At 35.7% G+C, this 25,819-nt stretch overlaps 1 protein-coding gene across 1 annotated transcript; it reads right to left on the minus strand.

Moving 5' to 3' along the window:
• Positions 1 to 592: 592 nt before the first annotated feature.
• On the minus strand, positions 593 to 23,494 carry Gmer (GDP-L-fucose synthase-like protein). Its single transcript, XM_083121267.1, has 7 exons — positions 23,384 to 23,494; positions 22,612 to 22,765; positions 18,199 to 18,313; positions 10,867 to 10,995; positions 6,180 to 6,519; positions 4,190 to 4,427; positions 593 to 1,721 (listed from the first exon to the last, which is right to left on the minus strand). Exons 2-6 carry the CDS (start codon positions 22,746 to 22,748, stop codon positions 4,192 to 4,194), a joined length of 957 nt encoding a protein of 318 aa, XP_082977393.1. The 5' UTR covers positions 22,749 to 22,765; positions 23,384 to 23,494; the 3' UTR covers positions 593 to 1,721; positions 4,190 to 4,191.
• Positions 23,495 to 25,819: the final 2,325 nt, after the last annotated feature.

The following is a 25,819-nucleotide window of genomic DNA, read 5'->3' on the forward strand; positions in this document are numbered from 1 at the left end:
AAGAATCCTGTGAAGTCCTCTTTCCTCTCCCATATATACTACATATATAAATATGAAATTAAAAATGGCAATTTTTATTAAGCAATCAGCTCACCTAGCTAAATAAAATGCATTAGGCTTACATGACATTAACTGTAATGCAAAATGTGCTTTATTTTTTGTTACCAAAGCAATGGATTTCCAAACCTTTTTCTTTCCATATTAAGTGCTGAAATGTGAATATCCTCCTATTGATCTTAAAGACAAGAGTTATATTGACTGAAATTGCATTCAATATTGCGTGAAGTAATGGGAATATACTCAAAATGCAAAATGATTTCACCATGAAAGCCATAAATCCTTTTTAACACAAGAAGGGAAAATGTAGTAATGGTTTGAATATGGAACACATGTCAGAAATGTTTGAAAATATGCAAATTATATGTAAAAATAACCGAAATATGTAACATATGTGGTAAAAGATATTATATGTAAAAATATGGAAAATGAAAATATCATTTTCCGAGCTTACATGCTACAATTCACATACATAATACAAAATAACATTGATTTTAGCATAATATGACGATGCAAAATATTCTTTTTTCCTCTCAGAGCTCTTTAAAACAAACACCAAGATATACATAAAATAACACAACCTCGCATTTGTAGTCACTCTACTCTACAAGTGTAGAGTGACTAGCCATGTGAGGTTGTAGCTTGAAAAAGTTCTGGGAAACCAGAACGAAACTTCGCAGATAAAATAAAACAAAAACCACTAAAAATAACTGTGTTACATTATTTTGCATCTTCAAAAAGTGGTTATGCGAACCTTTAAGAACAACTTAATTTGACAATATGATTTTACATACAAATCCATTCCCTGTTCATAACTTACTCATTTTTTTCATTGAAAAATCACTAAGTAATACAGTATGCGCCAAAATATACAGTACTGAAATTAAAAGACGAACATTACATTGTTGTCATCTGCGAGTTTATTTATCCTGAAAGAAACACTAACATACACACTATTAGCGAGTTTACAACTTTCTTTTCACTACTCAGAACACACGCGGCTGGAGCTATGCCCCATCGACAAACGCACATGCGCGTTCGAGGTGCGCGAGTTTCAGTACTGTATATTTTGGCGCATACTGTACATACAATGCACAAAATGCAGGAACAAAATGACTTACAGAAATAGTTGAAGATGATTACAATATCATTCACAGAAGGATTTAAATCAAAGTTAACTGGGGAGAAATATGTAAAGAATAATTTCAAAAATATAACAAAAGAATCCACCAACACCAGTTAGATAGAGTGCCATAAAAAAAAAAAAAATTTTGATACATGTTAAGTATTAAAGTGCAATAACAATCCAGTGTTGAACATAAAGGGGAGAATTTCCATGCAGTGCTCTGTTACTCCTAAATTGGTACCATATGTTGCTTTGTACATGCAAGTAATCTGTAAACATTAGATTTTTTCACAATCAAGTGGATTTCAAGGAGATTCCACACTGTCCATTCATATAAAAAAAAACATACGAGTCAACACACTTTCACAATAACTTCCGCTTTCTAATTTACATATGGCCTTTTCTATTATCAAATGAAAACAAATAGCAATGTGCAGAGACAAACTACAAACACACATGCTTTTCAGACACCACTCCATGTCCAGCATTCACTGGCTGCCCATAGGCTCAGCATTGCCACGACTGCATCAGTCTGCTTCTGCAATAACACGATAAATATGGAAGCCTGAGTGTAAGCATATTGGTAATTCTCTCCCTCAAAAAGAATTTTCAAATTACAAGACTACAAATGCAATGCAGAAAATCAACTTCAACAAAAATTAAACTACTGGTGATAAAAAAAATACTACTGGCACATTAATACTGTCTAATCTACTGTTAATGCAACCATCAATAATTGCTACATCTACCACAACTACAATTACTACTACCACCATTATCTTAGAATACAATCATACAATATTACGAGTTAGACAGATCAAATAATCAATACATAGTCATTTATTCATAAATTACCCAAAAATCAGAGTGATCTGATACTTCCTTACAAACAGGTTTATGTAAAATCTTTGAAGACTATCTATAGTAACATTCTGTGGATATATGACTGGTATTGCATTCCATTTTATTCATAGCTCTAGATAGACACGTACTTGTGAATTATGTTGAAACATTGAATGAATTAAAAGTTTCTATTATTATTAGTTGAGCTTCATGGTAGCTTTAAAAGTTTTACAATTATATTTTGTTGACCACAAATGTCAAATTGTATCAAGGTGTTGCTTGAATTATCAGTTTCTTCCGTTAACTCTATTTGATCTGAATTTACGAACACAGTGTTTGTGAAATGTCACCATTTGTAATTTGTGTCAAAAGATGAGAAGTTTTCAATTAAAAATAATAAACAAAAAAAAAAATCCCACACACATACTGTGTCAAATCACACAACGCTATGTCTTCATACTGCATAAATAAAATTATGTACAGATAGAACAGCCATCAAGATTTATATTGGCAAGAGGGTCCCTTCATCAATTTCATCATATCATCACCCATTCTCATCATCGTGATTAGCCAAAAGTGGCAGAAAAGCGACACTACAAAATTCAAGTATTCAAAACCAAATATTTGCACGAGGCAAACGACGTACCACTTTGAATTGATAATGGTTCAGACTTCTATTGGTACTTAAAACTACACTCCATGGTGCAACAGCCCTTGAAGGGCTATGCATCTGTAGATTGGGTCAGAGCATTAATTACAATCACCACCGTTATCTGTTTTTTACATATGGGAGGTTTCTACTTCCTTTCAAGTAGCCACCCACTTGTCCACACTAGGTGTGTGGGTTAGAGATTTTTAGTTGGAATTGAGTTGTTTTTTTTAAAATCTCATTCAGCATGAGAAATTTTTGATGGAAATGCCCGAAATTTCCAGATGCTGAGGAAATATTATATTTCTTTTTGAATGAAAACTGCAATTTCCAAAAAAAATCCAACACTTATAGAATTAAGAAATTTTAATACATGATTATTCAACATTTACGACCGACTGGTTAGCACCGTATGCTAAAAGGCTAGGTGTATCAGATTTGAATTCCATCCTGGACATGGGTGACCTTTGTGAGTGTCTTTCATCAATATATCATCACTCATCCTCGTCATCATGATTAGCCAAAAGTGGAAGAAATGTGACTAAATAACAAAAATCAAATCAAACGATTAAAAATTTACCAACTGTCAATGATCCTGAAAATCAGGAAATAATTTCCCAAGGTTAGGATCAGGATAAAAAAAATTGCTGCAATCGAAATAATGACTTTTGGGGCCAAAGGCATTATATTTTTCATAACTGTGGGTCAACATCAAAATTTTAATACAAAAAAATGAACATTTATGGCAGTCTGGTCTCTTTAGGTGGATCACTAAGATACAATATTACAAATGAATTACTAGCAAAAAAAAGAAATTAAAAATATGACAATGTAAGACAAAATACTTGGAATTTGAGAGTACAAATGTATTAATTCTTCTTGTATCAGTAGAGGCACATGTTTCTGGTAAATAAAAGAGCAAAATTTTGGTGCAAAAACAGTCAATTTTGGGTTCAAAGTGGCATATAAAATAAAATTTTGGTGTTATAGAGGTGAAAAATTGGATCAAAAGCAGTATATAATATGACATTGTGGTTTTAAAATTGTGAATATAATCCTAAATTTGATTTAGAAACTGCACTTACTAAACAAAATAAACATATCCCTTCTAATAGCACATTTATGTATTTACCAGAGTATTAAGTTTATTCCTGTGCAAAGGGGTCCATTTTTGCTTCTCAAACATTTACAGCGGAATTAATGAATTTTCCGTGAATTGCATAATTCAAATTTCAGAAAGTGTTGCGTCGATAAATAAACTCTAAAACTTTGTGTTTAAGAGTGTATTTCGCATTTTTCAGTTCATTTCGCGACAAAACAAAGTAGGAAAATGCACACCCCCACTATTCAGAAACATGAAAAATTAACATTACAGCATGTTATTTCATATTTCGTGTTTTCGTCAAAAAACGAAGTATGCATGCCTCTATGTATCAATCAAAAAATAATACCTCTTGGCAAGTTTAAAATGCAAAGAACAAGCAATAAAAATGTAAATTAAACATTTCACCTACCTTCATTTTCTGGCCTTGTCCTGATTTTCACTGAACCATCTAACAGTCTCTTGTATGGCTTGGTCGAACGGCGTGAACTTGAAGTCTGGGAGATATTTCCGGAGTTTGGCATTGCTGGCTGTCTTCTTATACTGGCCGTCAGCCTTTGTGGTATCATACTGGATCTCGCCTTTGAAATCAAACGCATTCACGATCCTTTCCAATACCTCTTTTATGCTAACTTCGTCTTTTTCATCAACTGCACAAAAGACACACACAATATAAATATTTCAAAGTTGACAGTAAATAATATTTATTGTCATCATTCTCAACAAGATTTGCTGTTCACTGAAGTACAAATAACAATAACCAAGGTTAGGTGGGATACGATTTCAACTAAACTACTTGGATATTTCAAAAACTTTACATTTTCTTTTATGAAACTCAATATTACTCATGTGACTTATTTATTTTTAACATTAATACAAGGTGCATTCAATAAATAAGCAGAAAAGTAGTATAAAAAATCTAAAATATGACCGTGATTGTTATATGTCTCTTGTTTTGTGAAGGCATCTGTAAGTTATTCATAACTTTGGCTGGCACGCCTGCCTTGCGCATGGGACGCTGGGAAACAGTTACGCAAGATGGCAGGACCCTTACAGGAGTGCTCCAAGCTGGAGCAGCAAAGTGTCATGAGATTTTTGTTGAGTGAAGGCGTGAAACTGATAGAAATTCATCGCCACATGACAGTTCAGTACGGTGACAACCATATGAGTTGATCACAAGTGTACAAGTTGGCTGAAGTTCAAACAGGGCATAACCAGTCTCCGCATCCAGGTTGCTCTGTCACTGCAGTTACAGAAAGCAACCTTGCTCAAATGGAGGACTTGATACAGGAGAACTGGCGTATTACTGTCAGTGAAATTGCTTCCCAGATGGAAATAAGTGTAGGGTCAGCCCACCATATCAGTCATGACATACTAAGGTTCAGGAAAGTGTGTGCGAGGTAGGTTCCGAAACGTTTGACACAAGAAATGAAGGAGAGACGTGTTGATGCGTGCAAGGAGCTTTTGCGCTGTTATGAAGCTGACTGTGAGGCACTTCTTCATTGTATTGTTACTGGAGATGCAAGTTGGGTTCATTTCTATGAACCAGAATGTAAGAAGACAACAATGGAATGGCGACATCCTTTGTCTCCTAGAACGAAGAAGGTGCATGCTCAACGGAGTGCCGGAAAGGTCATGTTAACTTTGTTTTGGGACCACATGGAACCAATTCTTGAATATTACATGCCCAGAGGTCATAATGTAAACAGTACCATCTACTCCAACCTTTTGCGCAAAAAACTGAAACCAGCCATTCTGCAGAGATGACGTATTCTGGCGTCCACTGGTGTGCTCTTTCTCCATGACAAATCGAGAACACACATTACCAATGTCACATTGTCTACCATCGAGGACTTAAAGTTTGAGTGCTTGCCCCACCATCCTTACTTGCCTGATCTTGCACCTTCCGATTTCCACACCTTTGGCCCACTGAAAGATGGACTAAGTGGATAGGGCTTCCAGAATGACGACGAAGTCCAGTCAGCGGTGCATGAGTGGTTACGCACGGATCCAAAATATTTTTTTTCCTGTGCAATCAGTGCCCTTATCAAGCACTGGCGTAGGTGCATTGAACTGGATATGGGGGGGAGGGGGGAACTATGTTGAAACATAGTACTGTAGTTCTTTTGATACTTGTAATAAATATTTCTTACAACATATTTCTGGTTATATATTGAATATGGCTTGTATCAGAGCAATATGCATGTACAGTATTCATTAACTAGCGATTCATTGACAGTGATGAAAAATCCACGCCTGAGATCACCCACTACAATGAGGCTTGTAACAGGTTTTGTCAGTTGCATGCTTTTATCAGTTCGGATGTGGCAATGATAAGAAGGAAAAGCAAGAAATGAAGAATCACCTCAAGTCTTTAAAAGTACAAATTCATACTTACTCACCAGACAGAATAATAGGCTCCACTTCTTCATATTCCCTGAGCACCCAAATGAAGAGCTTGGCAAGATCCAGGGAGTAGATGAACTGCCGAAGAGCCTTTCCTGAACCTAGCACTGTCAACGGGCTACTCGTCTTCCGTGCCAGGTACACTTTATGTATAAGTCCGGGGATCACGTGGCTCTCTTCCAAGTTGAAATTGTCATAGGGACCAAAAATGTTACAGGGGATCACAGATGTGAAGAGCTTTCCATGCTGCTCACGGTACGCATGGTTCTGAATGTCTATCATCCTTTTGGCGTAACTGTAGCCGAAATTAGATGAATGCGGAGGCCCATTGTGAAGCTGCGAAAATAATATGGAAGATTAGCAATATTGTCTTTGTGACGTTAATTATTCTCATTACAATCAAAATTCAATAGATTTTATAAGATTAACTTCTAGAGATAGATACTATTTCTCAAACAGAAAATAACATGACTAATGTAAAAAAATATATACAAAATACATCTCAGTACAACTGTATTATACAACAAGTCTGCTTAACACATTGGGGTCTCACGATGGGCATAGCCTGCAGTGCACTTAAAGTCAATGTGGACAAACGACAGGCACAGCCCGTCCTGCGGTATGCAATCGCTTTGCCAATTGAACTACAGGCTATGTTCGTACTTCGTCTCTTGTGCATGTTCATTCAAGCCCCTCTGTTGAAATTCCGACCGATAGGTGACTCATGTGCTATTTTTATCTCGCACCTGTGACTGTTTGTTGTCGGGTTGATGTACAGTGCATTGTTTAGAATGGCGTCGTTAGATCCAGACTGCATAGAGGATTCCGCCTCAGAGTTTGAAGTTAGCGACGATTTTGATGAAGATGAATTTGAAGATTTGGAAGGTAGGTTATATTCGTAATAATTAATTGTTGACAATATAAACAGTGTTGCAAACTCTAGTATGTCAAATGAAAATGTATTTTATTTATTTAATTTATTTATTTATTTGTTTAATTTTTACAGATAACACAGAACCAACTGATACATCGTCTGATCCTGTCCTGCAGCTACTTTTTCATACAAAAGCTAATTACCTGTAATTTGTAATTATTTTTTATGTGCACATAAGAAGTATTATTATGCAAGATTCAAAAGATGTATTGATAGTTTTAGTAGTTAATTATTGAAATTTCCAGATTACGAACTTAAAATATCTCTATATTAACATTTGTTACAATGTTGTACTTTTTTTCCACAAAACATTGCTGGAAAAAATATTCAAAAATGTCTGGAAATGAAAAGAAAATTTAACAAATTTTTGTACATTGAAAAGAGGAAGTTTTGTAGATTTAAGAAATGTGTGGTAAATACAAACAAATTAAAAAGATTTTTTCTAGGATTCTTTTAAAAACAACCAAACACCGCAGACCAGAGGTAAAAATGCTGTATTATGAGGCCAGACCCGAATGTCTTAATACAACCGTAAAATTTTTTATAGTAGATTATTTTTTAGTTTTTATTTACTTCATATGAAATAAATGGATGTAATATTACTGACATAATATAGTATACATAAAAGATTGTTTAAGTCTACTTTATGGTCCGATAGGCTAATTGAGACTGATTCTTTATTCAGAACTTAATGATAAATTAATTTACCACAATTTTGGCAATGTACGATTATACATATAATAATAGCCCATGGTGCAACAGTCCATTGAAGGCCCAGACCTAACTACCGACTGCTGGACTCTCTCCCACCTGATTCTACTCACTCCTCCGAGGTGGGAGATCATCCAACCAGTTACGGAGTGATGTGTGGCCAGCACGACAAGCCCTCACTCGTTGTACGTTTCCTTGACTAGGTTACTCACTTGTAGCTCCCCAATTTCCTCATGATAGTAGGTGGCCACCAGTCCCATATACTGACCAAAATCTCAGGAGAAAAGTTTTTACGCTTCCCCCAGGAGACTCGAACCTGGGTGCATCCCATAGCTGGAGCTCAAAGCATCACACCTCAGGCCGAACGGTCACAGTGCAGAACCATGCATAATAAACATGTATAAATCAACAATGCATATATTTGTTATTAGTATAATTGACGTTCGTACACATAGAGGTGCTGACTGTGCCAGTGACCATTATTTAGTAATTGCTAAATTAAGAGAAAGACTCTCAGTGAAAAATCATAAGCAACAAAATCTAAAAGTTCTAAAATTTGATACAGGAAAGTTTACTGATGAAAGAATTAAGAAAGATTACCAAATTAAACTGTCAAATAGATTTGATGTTTTGCAGGATTTAAATGATGATGAAAATATAAATGAAACAGACGTAAATAAAAATTGGGAGCACATACGTAATGCAATAGAATCAGCAGCTAAAGAAAGTATAGGATACCATAAACCGAGAAAAAGTAAGCCATGGTTTGATAATGAATGTCATAATCATAATGTCATAAGAAATCAGGCTAGACTTAGGTGGTTAAATAACTCTGATGATACAAATCTAAACAATTATAATAGAATAAAGCTAGAAGTTAACCGCACGTTTAGAAGTAAAAAAAGAGATTACTTGAAAAGCAAAATTAACGAAATTGAAACAAACAGCAAAAATAAAAATACCAGAGCTTTATATAAAGGTGTAAATGAGTTTAGAAAGGGGTGGCAACCTAAAGTAAACTTGATAAAAGATAAAGACGGTGATTTTCTAGCTGACCCAAGCGATATTCTAAATAGATGGAAGAACTACTTTAATGACCTTTTAAATGTTCATGTAGGAGATAAATCAGAAGTAAATGAAGTACACACAGCAGAACCTTTAGTTCCAGAACCTAACTTGACTGAAGTTAAAGATGCTATTAAAAGGCTAAAGAATAACAAAGCACCTGGCATTGATTTAATACCAGCTGAGTTAATTAAATATGGTGGAAATTCATTAATATGTCAAATTCATAAATTAATTTGTTTAATATGGAATAAAGAATAAATCCCTCAACAGTGGAAAGAATCCATAATTGTTCCTGTGTTTAAGAAAGGTGATAAAATGAATTGCAATAATTACCGTGGAATTTCTCTACTCTCAACAACATATAAAATATTATCTAACATTCTTTTAACAAGACTAACCCCATATGCTAATGAAATTATAGGTGATTATCAATGTGGATTTAAACGTAACAGATCAACTACAGATCAAATTTTTCACATCAGACAGACACTTGAAAAAAAGTGGGAATATAATCAAAATGTCCATCAGCTATTCATTGATTTCAAAAAAGCATATGATTCGGTCAAAAGAGATAAATTATATAATATATTAGTAGAGTTTGGAATACCTAAGAAGCTTGTTAGTATGATAAAAATATGCACCAGTGAAACAGAAAGTAAAATTCGTGTGGGTATTAATATGTCTGACAAATTTACAATTCATGATGGGTTAAAACAAGGAGATGCATTATCTCCATTGCTCTTTAATTTTGCCTTAGAATATGCTGTTAGGAAGGTAAAAGAAACTAAAGAAGGACTAAAATTAAATGGTGTGACTCAGTTGTTAGCATATGCAGATGATGTAGACTTACTGGAGGATGATGTGAATACAATTAAGAATAATGCTAAAATATTTTTCAAAACTGCTAAAGAGATAGGTTTGGAAGTTAACAAAGAGAAAACTAAATATATGCTTACAGGCCGAAACCAAGTTTTAGGTAATAATCAAAATCTAATTATTGATAACAACTCGTTTGAACCAGTTTCCAAATTCAAATATTTAGGAGTAATATTAACAAATGAAAATTATATTAAAGAGGAAATAAAAAGTAGGCTTCATTCAGGAAATGCATGTTACTTCTCTCTTCATAAACTTTTGTCTTCTCGTTTAATATCTAAGAAACTAAAAGTTAAAATATACAAAACAGTAATTTTGCCTGTATTATTATATGGATGCCAAACTTGGTCCCTTACATTGAAAGAGGAACATAAATTGAGAGTATTTGAATATCAGATCCTTAGGAAAATCTTTGGACCTAAAAGGGATGAGGAGACAGGTGAGTGGAGAAGGTTACATAATTTAGAACTACATAATTTGTATTCATGTCCAGATATTATTAGAATAATTAAATCAAGAAGACTTAGGTGGGCAGGCCATGTGGCACGAATGGGAGAGGAAAGAGGAGTTTACAGGATTCTTGTTGGGAAACCTGATGGTAAGAGACCTGTAGGAAGGCCAAGACGAAGATGGAGGGACAACGTTGAGATGGACCTAAGGGAAATCGGTAGGGATGGAAAAGAGTATATAGAACTTGCTCAAGATAGGGAAAGATGGAAGGCCTGTGTTTCTGCAGCCATGAACCTTCGGGTTTAAGAAGGCTAGGGAGTTAGTTAGTTAGTATATATTTGTTACACTTGCATGCAAAATGTGGAGCAAGAAAAACATGAGCAAAGAGGAAGTGAGCGAAGAAAACAAACTAAATCAACTTTAGTTTTTTGTGGTCTTTCTGTTCTAGGTACAACTAAATTTGCCATGTTAATGACTTTTTTTCCTTCATAATTTGCAGGATAGTTAGATTGACAAATGTGTCACATGGCATTTGCATACTCCACTTAATGCCAGACAACTAGAAAAGTATCTGCCGTTATTGTTTATTGATACACTGCTTTCCAAATGTGGCCGAGGCCTTGTTCTATTCAGAGATCACTCACCATTGTTTCATCTATGGGGTACGTTGTTTTATCTGGAAAAACACATGTTGATAGACAAGAGACTACTTTTTCAACACCCATCTCGAAGCTTGTGTGAAGAACATTGTCATTTATCTGCAGATTCTTCCTCTGTAATAAAACAGAAATACTAGAATATATTGAATTGATTTGGTGTTTTAAGTCCACTTTATGCACAGTAAGGCTAATGGGGACTGGACCCACAGTTTAAAGTGGGATCCGAACCACTATGTGCCTCCACAGGGTACCAAACCCGGGACCCCTTGATTACAAGGCAACAATGCTACAACAGTGCCATCAGGGAGCCCTAGAATATATTGAAGTCACACTACCTTCTATACATGAGCAATGTATGTAAGGTTGGCAGTATTTGCCACTGCAGTCAGGACAAGTTTCAGACGAATTAAATGATTTTTTTTAAAAAAAGAAAATTAGGAATCCAATCATAATGTACCTTCATTGAAAGGTTAAGACAAAACATTTTGTTTATTTACTTCTGAGGAATACATAAAGTGCTTCAAGCTAATCTTCAATGCAAATGTGTTGTAATTCTTCTTGTTTTTCACTGCTGCTATTTGTACTGAGATTTTATATTACACATTTTGAGGATGGCACATTCATGAAAAAAATACCAGGTGTTTCATAAATACAAATACAAATATTTATCGCAAGTAAACTATTGAACTTACATTAATGAAACCAGTTCAGAACGAACGAGAAACTCAGTTTTTTTTAACACCTTCAAATGTTCAATGCATGCACCACGGGTGACTTGGCATGCATCAACACGATAGTCTAATTCTTGCCACACTCGCATCAACATGGCCCTGTCGATAGTGTCTATCGCTGCAATGATGCGCCCCTTTCGGACTGCGATATCACGTGGCATCGGAGAGATGAATACCCTGTCTTTGATGAAACCCCACAAAAAGAAGTCACACGGTGTAAGGTCCAGTGATCTTGGGGACCAAAACATTGCACAAAACACTGTGAGTGATGTGGGTAATTTGAGTGTCGCCTAGCAGCATGAAACATGCACGCACAAACTGTTTGCGTTCCTATCGTGTTGATGAGTGCCGTGTCACCCATGGTGCATACATTGAGCATTTATGGATGTTAAGAAAAAAACTGTTTGAGTTCATCGTTCGTTCTGGACTTGTTTCATTAACAAATGTTGAATAGTTTCCTTGCAATAAATACTTGTAACCCCCTCAAGTATTTATGAAACACCTGGTATAACAAACATGTTTGTTTGTAGAGTTTTTCTGCAACTTGATAGAAATCATATTTATCATTTGCTCAGTTAATGTGTACAAGACAACACGAAAGGTATTCAAGGCTCAAGGCTGCAATGAAAAATACATAATGTTGTGTGTAACGGCCATGAAAATTTCTAGTGTGCCATTTGAAATAGAAGTTGCTCAGGTCAAAATTGTAAGTTTTGCATTTATTGTTATCAGCAGTACATTGATAAATTGTTGATTTTAGTCTCATGACAACTGCCCTGGCAAGGTTATCTGTGCCAAATAGATAAAAGAATTGAATATTTATAAAATGACAAGAAAGAATGTTAGATCCAGTTGATGAAAATTATAGTTTGTCTTGTATGTACGCATTGCTTGCATTATAGAATTATTTTCCTGTAGTTTACGGTTTATTTTCATTTTGACTAAAGATACAGAATATAGAAAAGGAAAGTTAAAAATTGTACTTACGTATATGAGTATAGTGCTCTTATTGTAGAACGACGTTTCAGAGATTGACTATCTCTTTCCTCAGGTTCGTATAAAAACTAAGTACTTGGCATAGTACTTCGTCAAAAATGTAATATGAGGATTGTGGTTAAGGGTTGGTTAGGGTACATTTAAAATATTAAGTTTTTTGCTATTAGAAGTACGTAAAAAACAAGCCGTTCCCTAATAAAACTTGTACAGTAGACCTATTCACAGGTAAAAAAGTTTAAAAAGTTAAAATTCTAAAAAACCTGCATAAATTACAATGCAACCTGCAGGTTTGACCATTCCTACCCAACTGTGCTTATCTATCCACATGAAGGTCAATTCTCAACGAATATTTCCCCTCCCCTTAATTTTCTCGTTTCTCCTTATTACGTCACAAATCCAACGTGAATTCACGTTCCTCTCTTGCAACTTGCATAACTTCCGGAGTGACGTGGAAACCGATATTGGGTTCAATCTTCCAGGCTTTATCCCATTTTTTGAGGAAATTTATCCACCCTTCTTCCAAATTTCCTTCGTCCCTATTAAGATTATTCTTCCCCCCCCCTACAAATACTCGCTGTTTCATACACGTTTCTTCCTAATTTCCTCCCCTCTTTTCTGATTACCTCTTTTTTTGCGATTCTATGCCCACTTTCCAAAATATGTTCTGAGAGACCCGTTTTGGGAACTTTTTCCCTTATGTCCTTTTCATGCTCGCTCCATCTTTTACCCATATTTCGGCCCGTCTGTCCTATGTACTCCTTCCCGCATTGGCATTCTATTCGATAAACCCCCTTCTGTTTTTCCGGTATTTCCCTAGTTGTCTTTCCTTTCTTATAATCGGTGAAGTATTTTTCTACATTCTTTGGTGCTTTCATCCCGCAAACGATTCCAAAATCTCTTGTTATTTTTCCGATTTTTTTCGATACGGATTGATGGTAAGGGATGCCAACGTACTTTACCCTCCTATTTTCGATTTTTTCCCCTTCTTTTTGATCCCCTTCTTTCCTAATAATTTTCCGTGCTCTCTCCGCTATCTTATCCATTTCTCTATTTGTGTATCCGTTTTTTAATCCTGTTTTTCTTATCCACCGAATTTCGTTGTCTTTTTCTTTTTCATTATTGCATAGTCTACCGGCCCTAATAAAAAAGTTAAGGAATACGTTTTTCTTTGTTATTTCGGGGTGCGCCGATTCCTTGTTAATATATAAGTTCCCCGATAGGGGTTTATGATGTACTCCTGTTCTAATCCTATTCCCTTCTTTCAAGATACGAAGATCCAGGAAATTGATTTTTCCATCGCTTAAGTTTTCCCTAGTGAAGTTTATTCTTTCGTCTTGTTTTTCTAATTCTTCAAAAACCTTGTTCAGTGCTACCCCCTTTCCTATAATCAAGATATCATCAATGTATCTCCCATAATATTTAATACCCATTCCTGTTTTTTTCCAAAGCTGCCTTCTCAAAGAAGTGCATAAAAATGCTCGCTACTATACCCGAAATGGGGTTTCCCATCGCCAAGCCTTCTTTTTGTCTATAAATACTGTCATTAACATAGAAAAAGTTATATTCAGTTACAAGGTTATACCATCGTACATATTCCCAAGCAGTTAGGATGTCTATTCCTTTTTCTAACAGCCACCTTAGTAAACAATCTCCCGCCCGCCCCCTCGGTACACTTGGGTATAAGTTAACAACATCAAAACTACTTATTGTATCCTCGTCATCAATTTCCAGATTTTCTATACATTCTTTAACTTCTACGGCATTCCTAACGCTATATTGGGTGTTCTCATTTACCTTCCTTATTCTTTTTACCAGCAATTTTGCTAGCCCATATCCCGGATGTTCGTATGTTGGTATAATAGGTCTAAGTGGTATGCCTTGTTTGTGTGTCTTAGGTATTCCAAAAGCAATTGGTATGTTGCCAACTTTAATTTCCTTAATAAGGATTTTCTTTTCGCTTGTGCCCAATGTAATGCTTGTCTCTACCCCTTTTTTGATCTCTCTTCTAATCTTATTAATAGGGTCTTTCTCTATTTTCTCAAAATCGTTACCTTTAAAGCTATCTTCTAATTTTTGGTGATATTCCTCTCTGTCCATGATAACCATCTTGTTTTCTTTATCAGACCTAAATTAGAAATACGTTATTCGCCTTCACCCATTTTCTTACATTTTTTAAATCTCGTCTTAGGTTTTCGTTTACTTTCTCTTTCCGTGTTCTATCTCCCCCTTTCATGTTCGTTTCCTTTTTAATTTCTTTTTGCAAGTGTTGTTCTACAATATTACGTATCCTTTGTCTAACCTCAGTTTTATCCTCCCTTTCGTCAATAGTTGTTACGATCGTTTCTGCTGCTATTATGAATTCCTCTTTTTCAAGTTTCTCTACCCCTATTGCAAATTTCTGCCCCTTGTTCATAATCCTAATCAACTCTTTAGGTGGTTAATTAAGGGGAGGGGAAATATTCATTGAGAATTGACCTTCATGTGGATAGATAAGCACAGTTGGGTAGGAATGGTCAAACCTGCAGGTTGCATTGTGATTTATGCAGGTTTTTTAGAATTTTAACTTTTTTAACTTTTTTACCTGTGAATAGGTCTACTGTACAAGTTTTATTAGGGAACGGCTTGGTTTTTACGTACTTCTAATAGCAAAAAACTTAATATTTTAAATGTACCCTAACCAACCCTTAACCACAATCCTCATATTACATTTTTGACGCAGTACTATGCCAAGTACTTAGTTTTTATACGAACCTGAGGAAAGAGATAGTCAATCTCTGAAACGTCGTTCTACAATAAGAGCACTATACTCACATACGTAAGTACAATTTTTAACTTTCCTTTTCTATATTCTGGATTTGTGAGTAACACGCGACAAACCTATAAAATGCTAAAGATACAGTTATAACAATGCTTAGTAATTTTTTAAACAACAAGAATCCATTATATAATGGATGTTGTCAATGTTACATTGCTGTAATATAGCAATTTAACTGTGAAAAAAGCTGTCTGTTTTATTTTTATTTCAGATTTTTTTTTAAATTATGAATCCCAAATATCATCAGGTAATTCATATTCATCATTGTTTTCACAAAGTCTCTTGATGTTTTCTGTTACATTAAATTTTAAAGATGGTGGCTTACTCAATTTGTGAAAAAGAAAACTCCATACTGGATCTATATTACCATTTTCGTTATTTAATTTATTCCAGTGTTCTTCTGCAATGAACGAAGCTTCCCAGACATTCAACTCTGTGTTTCCCGTTAATCTTTCTAAAACCCTTCTCTTTTTAATCAAATGCTTCTCTTCGATGATATGAGTTGACAAACCTGTTCTTGGGTTTAGATTTATAATGTCCAAATCGTGTTCATGCCATCTTATTGCCATTTTCCTTGATGTTTGTCCCACATAATCCTTTGAACATGAACAACTTATATTGTATATTCCTGTGGTTTCCACATCTGGTAGAGAGTTTCTCATTTTGAATTCATTAAATGTACATTCCAAACTTTTTGGTGATTTAAAAACAATTTTGAAATTAAAACTTCTAAAAATTTTTGCAATTTTATGTGAGAATCCCTTGTGGAATGGAATGCACACAAATTTCTTTTCAATAGATTTTTCATCTTTGTCTGTATTTCTCTTTTCGTTTAGTTTTCTTGCGACTTGTTTTTTGATTTGGTTTATTCTGTTAGTGTGAAAGCCATTTTCTTTTGCTATATTAAAAAGCCTTTCTTCTTCATTTTTGATATCCTCATTATTAGAACATAGTCTTTGTGCTCTCAGGAAAAAAATTAAAAATATGTTATCCATTGTTATACACGAATGTTCTGAATTGGCATGGATGTATTTTTCCCCCGCTAATTTTTTCCTATGGACTGATGTTTGAATTGTTGAGTCAGTTGTCTTAATTTGCAGATCAAGGAAATAAATTACATTGTTATTCATGGGTTCGCAAGTGAATTTTATGCGACGATGTGATTCATTTAACAATTTAAATACGTCCATGATGGTGTTCTCATTTCTAGCAATAATTAGCACATCATCTACATATCTGATGTAGAGTTTGATCTCCGCACCTATCGCATTAACAATTGGGGATTCTATGTAATGAAGGAAAATGCTGGAGATGATTCCGGATACTGGGTTTCTTATTGATAGACCATTACTTTGCTGATAGATTTTGCCATCAAATATAAAGTAATTGTAATTTGCACATACAGTAAACCATCGAACCATTTCCCATGATTCTACTGGGTTAACCTTCATCTCAATAAGCCATCTGTGTAATGCATCTGTGGCACCTTCTATTGGGACACTAGGATATAAATTTTCAACATCAAAACTTGCAATAGGATACTCATTATTCCAAACAATATTTTTTAATTTCTGTTTCACTTCATATGCATTTATAACACTGAATGGTTTGTTGTTTAATTATAGCAAGTCTTTCAACTAAATATTTGGATAGTTTGTATGCAGGATGTGTGAAAGTTGCAATGATGGGTCGTATTGGAGTTCCCGGTTTGTGAGTTTTTGGTAGTCCAAAGGCAATCGGCAGGGTTGAATTTTTGACAATGAGTTTTTTCTTCATTTCTCTTGTATCATGATACTGCTTTCAATTACTTTCTTTACCTCATTTATTATTTTAGTTACAGGGTTTCGAGAGGTTTCTGTGAAATTGTTTACTTTGAAACATTCTTCCATTTTTTCTTTATAGTCCTTAATTCGGATAAGGACAGGTTTATTTTCCTTGTCCGATTTTATTAAGAAAATGTCGTTTTCTTTCAACCAGATCTTGAAATTATGAACTTTTTTGTATCTTTAGTCAAAATGAAAATAAATGTCTGATGAAAGGAGTGTGTGTTCTCCTGAAACGTCACAAAGAAAAACTGTTTTCTTATGCTTGTAATAACCGCAAACTACAGGAAAATAATGACGAAAATTAGATTCAGATTAATATCTTTGGTGGAATATCAAGCTTGGTGGAAATATACAGCAAATGCTAAACAAGTATATTTTCCCTGTTTAGAATGTTGTATTTGGTAAGTCTTTCAGAGGAAGGGGAGAAGGAAGGTTCGGACTCTTGAGCCTCGGCCCTAAATACGTCCCTGACAGTGCTGTAGGATATTTTAGTCTAGTGTCTCCCAACAAAATAATTATGTTGTTGTTATGCAACAAAGGAGTCATTGTACTATGTTAGCTTTAATTTACACACACACACACATCAAATTAATGTTAAATAAAGCAATTATAAAAACTAAATATTTACTGGCTTGAAATAAAAAAACCTCAATTATATAACAAAGTTAAACAAAGCATATTTTCATTATTTCATTTTTGTACTTGGTAAGTCTTTCTGAGAGGAGCTCCAGACCCCCTGGACCACAACCCCTTCAATTACGTCCTTGGTTAGAAACTCTTTAAAAATTGGGTTTGGTACACTGAAATATATAATGTCAAGCTTAGTTTCAATTTCCACCTACTGCTTAAGCTGTTGCTGAATTCAATCTTCTTTTTCCTATTTTCACTTAAATGAATCAACAGAGGCAACTTCTAGATGTAAACAATCGAGTAGCCAGGAATAACTCACCAAAAAGTCCAAGTTGTGTGCCATGTTGTGGAAAAGACCCCCAACCATTGCTGCCAGATGGATGACATGAGTTGGACAATATTTCTCAAACACCTTCTTTGTTTGGTCCTTATTACTGTAAATGAAAAAGAGATGAGAGTTGTTTTTAGATTTGTGTCGCAGAAAAACACTAACTTATGGAATAAAATAACCTTCCAAGAAATTATTTTTTGAAGAATCTTCAATGATAGCTCCCATTAAAACGTCTGCATCATCATATGAAACTAGGATTGAATCCTTTAGTATCAATGCTACAATTACTACTAACTTTAACTTCTGTACCATGTGATCAATGACCATCGGTATCTTCTAACAGAAAGTAGACAATTTTGAATGATTTGTGTTCTATATGAATGTTTTTTTGCTCTCTTTTACCTTGTGGAGTTGTATTATTTTAAGTAATTGGTGGTCTTGTGTGGCATTATTATATTGCATGGGATATGTGCCAGGCTAGTGTTTCTATCCATTTGTATTTTTCTTATTTCACGTCATTGTTCTGCCTCTTTAGGCTAATCGTAGCGATGAGTGTCGATTAGATTACACTGATACAGGGACATTCACGAAGGACCACCTACGAGGTGGGGCTAGAAAAAAACCGGATTGATGTTGCTGTCGACAAACGGCAAGTGCGTCAAGGATAAGCGGTGCATGGGTGTATAACATGATATCTTGCCTACCGGCTGTGTGATTGCACAGGGTGCGCGGCGCTCAGTTCTTCTGTAGTTTGTGGATGAAGTGAAATGTACATCTGTGCTCCTTCGGAAAAGAAATTAAGTGTGAAAGTGGAACAGCGTATCAATCTGAAGTTTCTTATCAAACTCAGAAAATCCACCACTGAAACCTATGGTTTGTTGAAGGAAGTGTACTGAGATGTGTGTTTATCACACACTCAAGTATTTAAGTAGTTTCAAAGGTTTAGAGAGGGACGAGAAGTGATTGCGAACAACAAGCGTCCCGGGCGGTCTTGCACGTCAAAAACCAAATAAAGCATTGCAAATGTCGGTGAATTGATTCGAATTGTGTACCCGAAGGTCAAACTGTCAACCAATAATATTTCATTACGATGCCGACGACCCTTCGTGGGCAAGTAAGAAGACGACCTGATTTGTGGAATAGCAATTCATGGATTCTTCATCAGGACAATGTTTCTGCCCACATGGCATTGTCAATCAAGGCTTTATTCGCCAAGTATGGGATCCGAGTGTTAGAACATCCACTCTATTTGCCGGATCTCGCTGCATGCAACTTTTTTTATTCCCAAAGGTCAAATCAGCACTGAAAGGAACCAGATTTAAGACCGTAAAATGTGTGAAAACAAAAGCGACGGAGGTCATGAACATGGTTTTCGAAAATGATTTCCAGCACTGTCTTTGAAGGTAATAGTTTAGTTTAATTTAATTTGGTGTTTTAAGTCCACTTTGTGCACAGTAAGGCTAATCGGGACTGGATCTACAGTTTATAGTGGGATCCGAACCACAATGTGCCTCCACCGGGTATCGAACCCGGGACCCCTAGATTACAAGGCAACAACGCTATTTGAAGGTAATAATGTTCATATTTTACAAAATAACCAATAAAAGATTTTGTAGCAACAGTCCGGTTTTTTTCTAGCCCTACCTCGTATGTTCACACCAGGACTCAGACTTGAGACCGCTGGTGGTGAGATTGTGAGTCCAGCACTCAAAAGAGGCAACACTAGCATTTCTTTTTGCAACACCCATATTCTTCAACAAAAATAGCTGATAGTAACACTGACCTACCTAGCCTATTTATATTATCATCACTGCAATTATAAGTGCTTACACAAATCAGAATGCTGCAGGTGTGACCTTGTCTGAAGGTACCAAAATATCAACCTCTCTGCTAAGTACATCTTGGCCTCTATTCTTGCAGACTAACGAGGCTCTGGTGCCTAGACATAAATTCAGTAAATTCTCTGTGGGGCTTGGGTCATGCCTTGTCCATGTATGTTTATGATTGTCCCTCCATCCTCATCTAGATTATTAGCCAAAGCAAGTATAATAAAACAAATCAAACCAGAAAGAATAATGCGGAAGACAGCACAGTAGCTACTTGTAATTTTGCAAATTTTAAAAACATTCTTTGTGGAATCAAACCAACTTTCTGATTTCAAGTAACAGTGGTTACATTGTATATTATGTACTGGTTGTGTGCATTATTCATCATTATGGATCATACAAAGTGATTTTTTTAGGACAGTTGGACATTCTTTCCTAATTGATTGAGCATTCCTAAAATAAGATGAATGTTAAGTATGTGCATGGGAAAATGAAGCGAAAGTTGCAGCATTTGTGAAATTCTTGACTTTGGCAGTGTTGCCACCCACTGCTAAGAAAAAAATCCACACCACAAGCTACACTGGGTTTAGGAACTAAACATCCATAATGTTTTGAGTAATTTCCGAGCAAATACATTGTGCAAGCAACACTCATGAACTGCTGATCTCTCAAAGATTTTTTCACATGGACAATGTATGAATTGTAATACTGCAAGCATTACATCTCCTTGCATATGTATATATGAGCCAGCTGGAAAATATCATGCAGCAAGTAATCAGTATGTGATTATAGGCATGTAAAAAACTGAATGTGCTATCAGAATTACACAATCTGAAATTTACTGTATATTGTTTTGGGTAACAGTTTGATATAGGCAAAACACATTTCACTCCTCCATTTAGTCATTTTTTACATTCATACTTACCTATTATGCATTGCGAAAATTATTTAAGGTGGGATTTTGCTTTTTTCACTGAAATAATTGTAATTTTTCACATTACGAGTATTTATTGGTTCGTTGCTTTTTTGCTTCCATTACATGCAATATTGCGGGCAAATCTTGACTAGCGTTGTCTATCATCTGTGGGTATGCAGTGTTTCAAACCATCTTAACCGAAAAATTCCTACTTTCATGTTACAGATTTTGTATTTTTTCCAGGTTCCAAAACTACACGAACCATGCATGCATAGCCCCACACACCATTTATGGATAGCCCCACAACCTATTCGATTAGGCCCATGAACCATGCACGGATAGCCCCACAAACCATTCATAAATAGCTCCACGAACCATTCACGGCAAGGATAGGTTAGGCAAACATAGTTAAAATTGTCATGTTCTGAAAAAACAATGGCATTGTTGGAAACACTGACCGGGGGTTACGTCATCGAACGCACGGAACATTTGGTTCACATAGTCGAAGGTAATGGAGGCAACAGCTTTTGTGCATCACACACACTTTAATGTTGAAAAATACATGTTTTACCGGCCGAATAAATTGAACGGAGAAAACACTTCCACGACCTTTCAAAAGTCTACAGAAACTCAGTTCCGGAAGTACTTTCTCCTGTAAAATAGAAAAAATGTGTTTTGCTTATATCAAACTGTTACCATGTTTTGTGCTTTTATTCAGAAATAAACATTGTTGAATGCAGTGTACTTTGTACTATCAAACCTGTATAAAGTAAAGACAGTTGAACAAACGGTAACTGTCTGATATCGCCCGAACGGATTTCTTCAAATTTACAGGAGAAACTACTTACTGAAATCACTTTCTGTATCATTGGCGAGGTTCTTCGAGGTATTTTCTGACGCAGAAACTAAAAACTTCACCATAGAATGCAGCAGAACAATAAATAATCAGTTGTTACGTAAGGAACTTACATCTTCTGTAACATTAGGCCGTTGTTTCCATTATGTACGTGCAGATGGTGCGAGCGTCGAAAGTCACGCGGTCTTGGCAGTGTTTCCAAACGTGCCTTTTTTTTACGATTTTTTTTTAACTATGCTTACCTAACCTAACCTTGCCGGAAATGGTCCGTGGGGCTATCGTGAATGGTTTTTGGGCTATCCGTCAATGGTTCGTGGGGCTATCGTGGATGGTTTTTGGGGCTATCGTGAATGGTTTTGGGGGCTATCGTGAATGGTTTTTGGGGCTATCCGTCAATGGTTTATGATGACATAATAAACACGAAAGTAGGTATTTTTCGGTTAAGAAGATTGAAACAATGCATATCCACTCCAAATCGACAAAACACAAGCACAACTGCACGCCATATTGTCTGTTGCCCAAGCATAACAAGGAAGACAAATAATGATTTGTAATATGAAAAGTTGACACTATTTTATGGAAAAAGGCATAACTTCACCTTAAAGAATCTTCCGCAATGCAGAATATGTAAGTATCAATGCTAAAATTAAGAAATAAACGAGTAAGAGGTGTTCGGGCCTTATCAGACAAGTACCGAACAAACATTGTAGAAGCAATGCATAATTTATTTTCCTGTCAGGTCCATTTTTTTAAAAAATCATGTAAAAGTAATGTATTTCCCAAGTAGAAAGAAGCATTCTTACGTAAGATCTGCATCCTTGGAACTTAAAAATATCCACTCCTCATTCTCCCTCTTATCTTCTTTTACTGCAGCTTGAATAGCCTGTCCAACCAACCCTGTTCCACCTGTAACAATGATCACCTTCTTGTCTCCAGACATAACTGTTGTCCTGACACCTGTGAAGAAAACACACATAATGTCACCATGTTGCATAAATATGTTACACTGTGTGATTCTTGTTTTTCACACTCTACACACCTGACTGTACAACATTCAAGACCAGATTCAATTTTTTTCTAGAAATTCAGATTTTTATGTTTCAACAGCAGTGATTCGTAACAGAGATCTTTGATCAAGCTCACTAGGTACTTATTCTGCATTCTTACTACTATAGCAAATGTCAAAAAATAACTTTTCAGGAAAATGAAATTTTCTGCTGATACGGAATACGGAGGTCAGATTAAGCGTGTTTCACTTTTTCATTTACGAATTTCGAAGAGACTCTATGATACTGGGCCCTACTACCGTATGCCATACAAGAAATGTTATTCAAAGACACATAATTAAGGTTTATAAAAGTAGAACAAATATAATAAAAAATGTAGCATGATATTTAACACTGTATGTTATCATTACCATGTACGTAATCATCACAAACTTCAGTTACGGATGAAACTACTGATTTCTACCCAACGCATGCCACAGGTGGCGAAGTACACTATATTTCAGGGGACTGTTACACCCACTGCACAACATACAAAATCTTAATAGTTAAGGTTCTTTACGTTACTTACACTACAGATTAACTATCACCGTATCCAAGCAATTGCCACATTACAATTTTTGTAAAATACAAACAGACGTGCCGAATAGAAAAGGAAGCGATACCAGCAGACAACGTTGCACTCAGTTCGCACTTGCAAATTGTACACTATCGGCGTGAAAGGAACACGGAGCGGAAAATAAAATGAAACTGCTAAGTTTCTGTTCGAGTTGTGTACTTAGGTTTAGACCTGTCTATTATTTTCATTAAACAACGAATTAATACCGAAATTTTTATTTTCCAACTTTTTGCATTTAATTTTGAAATTTGCTCTGAAACTTTCTTCAAATGTAAGCCGCATAAAAATGGTGCTCAAAAGTTCACGACATAGGTTCACGAGTTTAGCGCCAGGTGGCAATAACGAACGAAGAAAGTTAAGCGATTGTCCTGCCAGCTGGTGAAGAACAATTTAACTTTTACGAACGTTAGGTTTCGGTAATACCCGGAAGAAGATATTTCTTTGCTCTTTAATTTATTTCAAGGCTTTAATGTAATAAAATAAAAAGGAAAATAAAGGATGAATCAAAGAAAAGAGGGGGAATCAGTAAAAAAAATTGCGGAACTGACGTCCTGGGTTCATTTTCATGTACCATGGCATAAGCGCATACCTCCGAAAATATGCGGGTGGAGGAGGGCATATTTTGGGGGTTCCCCCTTTTTTTTTGTATTTCAAGGCTAGAAATATAAAGAGACATTCCCCCCAAAAATTTGGTTTGTTTATCACGTAACTAATTGCACTTTGATTTTTTAGAGGAGAGCCATGTATAATTTAGTAACATTTATAACACACTTAATATATTCTTGGATTTTTGGGATACGCAAACCCCTGTCACTCTCGCTTCTAAGATACAGGGAGTATGTACCAAATGCTCCTCACATTCTCGGCAAAGGAATGCAATGCCATTACCCTCCCCAGTTACGTGTTTAGAAATTTATTTCTAAAACCCTCAGGATTTAATTTGTTTGATATTAATAATTTTATTTTCTCATTGATAACTGTTTGTTACAATAATATATCATCCACAAATTGTAGTTTTACATTCAAAGAACCTTTTCCCTCTGCCCGAACAAAATTCCATAATTTTGTTTAAGTTCAATACACGCTCAGATAGCTAATTGGGACGAGACCTACAGTTTAAAACGGGACCTGAGCCACTGTATATTGTACCACCACCGGGATTCGAACTCCAAAACTCCGTAATTACAAGGCAACAGCGTTACCACAACGCCACTGAGGAGGTCAAGAATTCTGAATTCTTGAGGTCTAAAACTCAGCTCTAGTGTTGCCCACGAGACATGTCTCGTCTCGTCTCGTTTCCCGTCTCGAAAACGAGACGAGACACGAGACTGGACAAGCGTTTCAAAATTCGAGACGAGACGAGACTGACCACATGTCTCGTCTCGTAACGAGACGCGGGACGGGACGAGACGGCACATGAAAAGTAGTGTTGCCCACGAGACGAGACTTTGGTCTGTCTCGTCTCGTGGAGTCTCCTGGAAATGCTGTCTCGTCTCGAAAATATTCGTTTGTCTTATGACACATGGTCAATCTCGTCTCGTCTCAAATTTTTAAAAGCCTGTCCCGTCTCGTCCCGTGGGCAACACTAGTGAAAAGTCTCGTCTCGTCTCGAAAGTCTCGAAAAAAATACAAACAAAATAATTAATCAGTTGCGAATATTTATTAACTGGGAGTAAATGATATTCTTTGGAAACCCAAATCAGCGTCTATTAAATAAAAAAGGCTATCTTATTTAGTTTTTATACTCTTCCGAAATCCAGTATTACTTCCATTTTTCAATGTATTCAAGCTTAGTAATTTTAAGCTGTAATAGTATTCCAGATAAAAGTACTTTGCTAAAATACCGATTCAGATATCTATCTGTATAAAAATATTGTGAGAGAGAAGTATTCTCGATAATTTATTTGAATGGAAAATTTAAGAAAAATATTGTAAACCTTACGAAAATTACGAAAATTGCGGATTTTGTTTGCTTTTCCATAGTAACGAAATTTATTATTTGTTTTTCCTTAAAACAGCTTAAATATATTTAACGCCTTTAAAGTAAAAACTACTGCTATAACGCGCAGGGTGGTATTTGTAGGGGGGATGGGGGATTTCCCCCCTCTGCTTGATAAATTTTATCCATTGGGGGAAATGTTATATGGCATAAAATCATTATCTCATGCTGACTTGACAGTTTTCTAATGTAGTGCATCGTGTTGCCTCTGTCCGTTGGTAGCGCATGCTTGGGGAAAGCCTGCTTAGAGACTAAAGGAGCTTGTGTCGCTTGTCGCTCGTAGTAGATTCGAAAATACTTAGTGCCAAACAATAGACCCTTTAATTGACATTAATGGGTTTTTTATTCATTTTCGAGGGGTGACGCTATTGTTAATTAATCTAGCGCCA

The sequence above is a fragment of the Lepisma saccharinum genome, chromosome 4 (assembly GCF_977018435.1).
Source record: "Lepisma saccharinum chromosome 4, izLepSacc3.1, whole genome shotgun sequence".
NCBI lineage: Eukaryota > Metazoa > Arthropoda > Insecta > Zygentoma > Lepismatidae > Lepisma > Lepisma saccharinum.